Below are 8,638 nucleotides of genomic sequence, written 5' to 3' on the forward strand. Positions count from 1 at the left end.
TGTTCCTCTCCCTCTCCTGGATGGCATTGTCTGGCTCCTCTCCATTCTCCTACAGCTCTCTGGTTCCTGGTGCTGCTTTCCCAGTCTGGTTGCTCTCCATGTTCTTTCTGTTGCTCTTCTTCTGGCTTGCTCTTTCTTGCTTAGTTTCAGCTACTTTCACTTTCGCTGCTGTCTTCATGCATCTCTGCACCAGCTGCCAATCAGATTCCAGCTTTCAGTCTGAATCTCTGTGACTTGGCTCCATCTGGTCTCTTCTCTCCTTCTCTGATCTTTGCTTCTCTACTCTCAGATCACTCACATTTATGGCCACTTCCATCTCACTAGTCTCTGCTTCTGCCTCTTGAGTTGTTGGCCTGGCTGCCGCACTTGATCTGAGCCCACAAGAGGCTGAAAAGTAATATGCTGATGGGAGCCTACCACAAGGATAGATTAGAGCATCCTATATGAATAAGATATATGACAGTGCCCATTGAACATCTTCCTTCTCAGTTCCAACTCTTTTTCAGGTCATGGTATGCCACAACACTGAATACATTTTTACTTCCTCTTCACTCCCACAGCTAAGCTGTACCTTTCTTTTCCATTTACAATGATTCCTATTCCCCAGCCTTAAATGTCTGGCAAACATCACCGAATGAGGACCCAAACAGTTCACCTAGAATCCCTCTGTCGCTCCCTCTTTCAGCCTGGCACATACAGTTAGTGTGGTCCTGTCCTCTATGAGATGAAGCAAGATCAGGTTGCCCTGCGCCTAATCTGCATATAAATTTTTGGAGGAACCTAGGATTCATCACAAGTACACTCTGTGCTACTCATGAGCAGGGACTAACTGGCATTTGAATCCTTTATGGAGGGTATCTGGAGCATAGGCATATACTGAGCAGTACTGAGCTGTGGGCTTGTAATACTGATGATTTTGCTGGGGCCTGTCCCCATTAACTATATAGTAAATCATGAGATTTTTTACTTTAGACTAATATGTGCATTTTGTACTATATATAAATAAGTACAAAAGCATATTTAATGGAGTACCTGTGCTAAAACTTACAGAAGTTTCAAAAAAGGTAAAATGCATCAGTTCTGCCTGAATTATGGGTACCTGTAATGATTTGCTTGTAAGCTAATTTTGCCCTTCATTTCCATTTCAGGAAAAGCAGAATCTAACAGTACGAAGGGGAGGGTAGAAGTTGGAGGGGCAGAGGGCAAGGGTGCTACCTGACCCTCCAGATCTATTTTCCCTGGTGTAGCAGTGGCAGGCGGTAAATTCAAGGCAAACCTCCAATAATTCAATTTTATACCTCGAAAATTATAACAAACTAGCAAATCGCCCATCAAGAATGACAGATGAATTCTGAATAACAAAAACCTTCCCCCCCATCCCCTCCATCCATGCTGTCATGGCAGTGCTTTGCCATCTATGAGAAACAGGGCCGGTGGAGGGGGTGGGGAAGGTGAGGCCAGCAGCACTGGCCTAGTCACCCTGCTCCATCCCCTCCATCCCCATCGTTATGGCAGTGCTTTGCCACCTCCTGTCTAACGTTCTTGGAGCACTTTGATTATTTCTGTAATCAATCAGAGTGCTCCAACAGCATTATGGACAGAGACAGACGAGCTAAGCCCTTTGTTATATTAAAATGTATACATTTTCTGTTTCCTGTTAACTGCTGCATATCATTCTAGTATTATAGTCCTATTGTTTCCTTGTACTCCTCTATCTGTCTAAATCCATTTGTTGACTCTTATTTTGTTCTTTAGATTGTGAACTTTATGGGGTAGGGACCCTCTGTTCATTTGTCTTTGTACAGCACCTAGCACCATGGAGTTGTGGCCTTGTGGGTGGGACTCAGAAACAATACTGCAAAATATTTGATGATACTATAAAGGGGAGACTGCAGGAAAACAAACACCTGTTTATTGTACATGTGGTTGACAGTTGATCTAGTGCTCACTGAACTTTAGGGGAGGGTATGGCAGTGGCAAACAGTAAACCACACGTTTCTCTTGTTTATGGCATGGTTTGTCACTAATAAGATCTCATTTAATCATGAACCAGGATATCGGATCTTATACATTTCTAAAACTGTCCGAAATTAATTTTCAATTCAGCTGTATATGGGTAGACTTTTGGACATTTTAAGCCAAGAGATTATGATTGTATGGGCGTGCTTTTTGCATCTATTTCTCAGGGACTGATTTGGTTGTGAATGTTTGGATAAAGTGAATTTGGGACCTTTTAGTTCAGACCCAGTTACTAGTTCCTAGACTACTTTTTTTGAGCTTAGAGTGATTTTTTTCAGACTCGATACTGGAAGTAGCCTGATTTGGGATCTCATGACTTTCTGGCAACCATAGGACTATTGCTAGTGTTTTATAATGGTATTTGACCAACAAGTTTTGAATAGGAGGAAAAGAAGGGGGTTTTAAAACAAATTACTTTATTCAGATGAGATTATCATCTCTTGCCAGTTCAGTTTAGAATTTTTGTACTTACCTTGAGGTGAGCAGTTTCTCAGATTCTCTTTTATCTGCTTGGAAACTTCTGAGCTTTCAGAATTGTCTGAGTGATTTCACTGCTTGACTACTGGACCATGCTAATGATGGTCATATGGAAAAGTGTAATATTCTCTTATACACAGGCATCCACATAGGGATATCTAGATGTCAGAGAAAAGTGCATAATTTTTATGAATTGTATACGTGTCAAATTTATAAAAAGTGTTTTGTAAAGCAGAGTAAAATCTCCTTATATTGAATTACTGTAATAATCCTTAAAACAGCCCTTTAAAATATAATATCTTTGATTCCCATTTCCCTGGGACAAGTTCACAAGTAAGATATAAACATACTTAAGTGTATTTCCATATTAGAATATAGGCAATTTAGAATTCTTATTCAACAATATTTCCATTAGAAATATCAGTTATACGTATGTGTTAAACACTGAGTGGAAAACCTTAAAAAACCATTCATTTTAAAAACTATCCTAATACAGTCTATCATCTTTTTGTTCCCTAGTTTTATTGTATGAGGTTACTGTATAAAAATAAACTCCTAGTTCCTTAGCTCATTTATTTATGTTTATTTCATATCTGATGTGTCATTAGTATCAGTGTAGAATGTCATATTTTTCCACACTAAAAGTAATTTTGCTGTCATGAACGGGGCTTGTTACTTGAGGTGGGAAATAAGCAGCAGAAACAGTTGAAACACCTAGGGAACAAAGTTTCTGTTTTCATTTAAATGTATCTAACAGTTTTGTACAGGATGTTCTGAGGGTGGAGAGAGAGAGAGTAAAATAAGCAAGATAGAGAAAAAACAAAAAATGATAATTTCTTTTTTAGCCAAAATTGTGCTTGGCCATGTTTTTTCAGTTTTCCATGAAGCACCCACACTTACAAATATAATCTGTTAGATGGGTTTAGTAGAGTGTGCTTTTCAATTTAAAAGAGAAAAATACCCCATCTTGTTAATTTAATATTTGAAGAGTCCATATGATGAAAATACCTGAAAGAATGCATTTTGAAATAAATTTTATTTCCGTGTGTAGCATGGAATTATTAACTTGTAATAATTCCTGAACTTCAGCCTGGCGGGGACCACACTGTTTCTGGTTTCAGATAAACGCATTAAATATGGCTTTAGTGACTGAGATTTTTCTCTGAATATCTGATAATTGAAATAGTATCAGAAAGTCCTGAGTGTGACACAGAAAAAGAGTATCAAATCCAAGAAACATATAGTGTGTTGCATATCAAATTAATATTAATATTACAGATTGTTTAGGTGATTTTTTTAAAAATGAATCCTAAAAGAAGCATATGATATTTAAAAAATGCTAAAAATGCACGGGCATGTTGAATTTGTTGTTTACCTGTTTGGTTAGTATCCAGCTAAGGACAGAGCATTTTCTCAGTTCAAAGGTAAATCAGCCAGTTAACCAGAACTTAAAGCAATACCTGTGTTTAGATCTTCTACTGATAGGTCTCAGCAACTAAATATGAATATGAGGGAGGGGCAGAAGAAAGTGTACAGGATGGTGCTGTTGCATACTTTTCTTTTCCTCTGGTAACTGAAGGTTAAATGGGTAGCAAGCAGAATGCCTTAAACAAGATTGGTATATTGATTAAAACGCTGATTTAACAGCTCGCTTTCTCCCCTTGGAAACCTGGAAAAGATAAGCCAGCTGCTGTCTAAGAGTGCTGAGTGTCCACTGAGAGTACACTATCTATCATCACAATATGGTGATGAGAGGTGTTTTATGTTTGTGTTAATTTCCCCCACTAAATCAGTAATTATTACAATCCTGTCCCTGCTGTTTACCCTGCAGCTGTTTTTCCATTTGTCGAGAGAGCGGGTGTTCTCTGAGGACCGCACACGCTTCTATGGTGCAGAAATTGTCTCTGCTTTGGACTATCTGCATTCTGGGAAGATTGTGTACCGTGATCTCAAGGTAAGAAAAAAAAAAGTAATCAAATTTTTGTTTTTGCAGAGACTATTGGGACAAGCACAAAGTAATTACAAAGTTGCGTGGTTTGGAGAAAAGAAGAGTTGATGGGAGGAAACATGGTGTCTTCAGTTTAAATTCTATACATTACTGAAGATCCAGTTTTATACAATGATCTGTATGCACTGTAGTTCTTTTAATCTAACTACTTAGTACAAACAAGATGATGCTTGTAGATGATGCCCATTGAGCAAATTTGCATACTGCAGTTGTTCTTCATTATTTTTAATTTGAATCACAAAAACAACAGTGTCAAAATAAAAAGTATATTACTTAACCTTAATCGATAAATTCTGCCTACCTATATCACTAAAAATAGTACATTCCTGCCATGTTCAGAGACTTTTGCAATGGTTCAGAACACGGATATATTAGGACTGAAGTTTCAGCCACGGAAGTCTTCTTTTTTTATATATTTAAGAGACAGGAATCTGAAACTCCTTCTATACCAAATATATCAAAGGACGTCTGAAGATTTTGCTTCAGGGGTCTGTACCCAATCTACTGTGGTACAATAGGATCAAATTCCCTGGGGGCCTTCCTAGATTCTGCAGCAACAATCTTTACTTTCATGCAACAGGAATAACTAAATTCTTAAATTTTATCTTCATGAAAGTCTTTTTTTCCCATACAGGGAAAACACGTTTTCAGTTGTACTCATGCAGTATACTTTGGTTAATTCACCCTTGTTTGTTTAAGAGGATGAGGCAGTTGCAGATCAATCACAGAGGAGCAGGAAAATAAAAGACACCTGGGCATTGCAAAGTAGCAAAATCTGTTCTAGTAACATGGAATTCCATGCCTTCTTGGAAAAATGTCAGAGTTCATGGTTGAGTAATTGTGACTTTCATGGAGTCTTGGTTAATATAAATAAGATAATTTATACCTCTGAACTGAACTGAAGACAAAGCTATGGTGGCATTTGGCTCTTGTTTTCAAGATTTTATTTTTGTTGTTAAAAGACAGAATGCCAGTTTAAGCACATCTCTTTTGCAAAGGATATATAGAATCCTGATTATTGTATACTTGAAGTACACTAGAGTTTTTTTTTAACTTAAATTTGTGATATCAGTAGGTCACAAATGTTGAATCTGCATTTGCAGTAGAAATTTTCTATCAAGCACAAGATAGTATATTGCAAAATATTATTTAGAAGTATATTTGTTTTGCTGTATCTGATATATTTATAATGTCCTTAGATAGAATCATTATCTGAGAAAAAGTTTTTGGATGCCTAATATTAGCCATTACTCTTAGATACCAGTTTTCATTCTGGTTTCTTAAATGTTTCAAAATTGAAAATAAGGAAAGCAGGACTTGTCACCTAAAAATCACTTTTATGGGCCTGAGCTACAACTTATGCATAGAAGATGCATGCATAACATGTTGCCAAATGGCAATACCATGATGTTGGCAGTGAGTCTTCTGACTGTGAGTCTTGAAAGTATTTAGGTGTTCTTAATTTCTTTCGGTAGAAAGAAGCTTTGAGGAAAACTCATCTAAAGTATGTCATAGAACTTCCCTAGTGCTGTGTGCACTGCCAAGAAGCACATTACTGATCCACTCCTGCTCTGAACAGCTTAATCCTGGAAGTCAGGCAGTCAAACTGTTGTGGGGGCATGCCTCCCTGCTGCTCTCAATCATGCTGGAGTCAGAGCTTGAGAGTGCCTCTGGGGGCCATGCCCAAGATGGCTTCACCACCTCATTTCTGGATTTGGTACATGAAGAGCAAGCACAGTTTGCATGCTTCTGCTGCTTGGTGGTGCACTCAGGAGTGCCAAAGATAATGTAGACGTACCCATGCATTCCATCAGATGAGCTATGCAGACACAGTGGCAAAGACACTGTGTTAGTTTATAAATATAGCTTATGGAGTTTTTTTATTGATACACTATATGGGTCTTTTAAGAAATAATAAAGGATCAATTGCTTTGTTCTTTCTAATGTGCAGTTAGAAAATCTAATGTTGGATAAAGATGGCCACATAAAAATTACAGATTTTGGACTTTGCAAAGAAGGGATCACAGATGCAGCTACTATGAAAACATTCTGTGGTACTCCAGAATACCTAGCTCCAGAGGTATGATTTAGAATATACATTTTCTGTACCATATAAAATGTTTAGCTTTTAATTGATTGCATGGTATTTGGGTGATCAGAGCTTTTAGTTTAATGAAGCACTGGCAATACAATAGATTGTTATTGTTATTACTATTTGTATCATTTTCATTCCAGAATTTTTTACACCAGTAATACTTCCTTTTATTTAAATTTGTGCCTATTATTTGTGGTGAAATATTGTAACTTTTATCTTTAATCTACTTCTGAACTATTAAAAACAAAATCTTTCTCTTTATCAGGGGCATAATTTTGAGATTTGGAAGATACCCACTCTTTCTAATTTCTTGTTCTTTGGTAGATTTACAGGAAAATAGGTTTTTCTTTCTTAGGGCTTTTGCTGTTATCACCATTTAATTTTCAACTGATGTTTATTCTCAAACAGTACATTGTAGATTATTCTGATAACATAAAAGAAAGATATACCTCAGGTGAAAAAATAAAACGTACAGCCCTTTCTCTATTTCTGAGAAAAGAACAAAAAAAAATCTTTTTACTTTCTGCAATGTTTCACTTTCCACAGGCCACTAAAGACAATAAGAAGTAAAATACTTCAAAAAGTAATTGTGGTGGAATAGTATAGACTTTGTAGTTTTTTAAAGGGCTCTAGTTCTTAAAGAACAAATGGCTAATAATATCTTTGGATTCTGCCTTCCCTAACAAGATATCTAGGCAGAAAAATGTACTTTCAGTTACTTTGGTTGTTTGTGTAATTGTCAAGTTACAGTAGCTAAGTAAGACTACATCTGTGGGGTAAGGTGCTCTTTGTGACCAGTATGCTGTTAGAGGCTAAGAAAAAATGTTAAGGCTCTGATTAAGAAAAGTCTGAACTTTGTGCCCTATTTTAGGACCAAGCCAAAAGACACTTTGGCCAGTGTCAGCACAGTGCTGGAACTTTGTTGGATGCTTGGACATCATTGCAAGCTCATTGTCATGCACGTCTTAGTAAGAGGGGAAATAGTAGAACACTTTAAAACTCTGCATGAGTGCCATAGAAATGAATGGACACTTATCCAAAGGAACATCTAAAATCCTTATATTAAAGATTAGCAGAAATGCCTAAAAATTTTTTAGTCCATTGCTAATGGGAACCATAAATCAGTCAATATGGCTGATTTTTAGTATCAGCATTATTCATGATGATGTCATCTAGCCATCGGATTATATTCATTGACCCAAGGCAGGAACACGTCGGTGATGAAAATCTGATTTTTTTTGTCTCATAATGACACCAGCTGAAATCAGAATAGCCAGTTCAGACCCAGACATAATAGGGTTTACAGAAACTTGGTGGGATTCATCCCACAACTGGGCAGTTAGCATTAGGGGCTATAGGCTTTACAGGCGGGATAGAGAAGGAAGGAAAGGCAGGGGTGTGGCACTCTGTCAAGGAGCAATACACATCCTCTGCCAGCAAAATGGGGTCAGAGGGGCAAGTGGAAGTGCTCTGGGTCAAGATACAAGGGGGGCGTGGGGAGAGGGATCTAATGGTGGGGGTCTACTACAGACCCCCCAACCAAGGGGAGGAGCTGGACCAGGAATTTTTGGGCCAGCTTGCAGAGGCACTTAATGCAAGGGGTGTAGTTGTCATGGGTGATTTAAATTACCCGGACATCTCCTGGGAGGAACAGTCAGTCAGGTCGGACCGTTCCAGGAGGTTCCTGGCCAAGATATAGGACCTCCACTTAATTCAGGAGGTGCACAGTCGCAACAGAGGAAATGCCCTGTTGGACCTGGTCCTGGCCACAGGTGACGACCTGGTAAAGGGTCTCCAGGTCCTTGACCACCTGGGTGATAGCGACCATCGCTTGCTGGAATTCACCATCCAGCTCAGGGTGTCAAGGACCAGCAGCAAGGCGGCAGTCCTAGACTTCACGAGGGCCAACTTCAATGAGTTGAGGAGATTAGTGGGAGAGGCACTGGGGTTCTCAAGAGCAGGGGAGCTCAGTGCCCGAGATGAGTGGTCATTCCTTAAGGAGATGATACTCAGGGCCCACGGGGTGACCATCCCAACAA

General features: G+C 38.6%; 1 protein-coding gene across 2 annotated transcripts in view; it reads left to right on the plus strand.

Moving 5' to 3' along the window:
* Positions 1-8,638, plus strand: part of AKT3 (AKT serine/threonine kinase 3) — a 245,108-nt gene that overhangs the window by 186,186 nt on the left and 50,284 nt on the right. For both annotated transcript variants that reach the window (XR_002103671.1, XM_019549778.1), the window contains exons 8-9: positions 4,328-4,450; positions 6,456-6,584. Coding sequence is in view for 1 of the 2 variants with exons in the window: in XM_019549778.1 (XP_019405323.1) it covers positions 4,328-4,450; positions 6,456-6,584 (252 nt within the window). In the remaining variant the exon portion in view is untranslated. The remainder of the gene's footprint in view (positions 1-4,327; positions 4,451-6,455; positions 6,585-8,638) is intronic.

The sequence above is a fragment of the Crocodylus porosus genome, unplaced genomic scaffold (assembly GCF_001723895.1).
Source record: "Crocodylus porosus isolate Cpor-Errol unplaced genomic scaffold, CroPor_comp1, whole genome shotgun sequence".
Classification (NCBI taxonomy): domain Eukaryota; kingdom Metazoa; phylum Chordata; order Crocodylia; family Crocodylidae; genus Crocodylus; species Crocodylus porosus.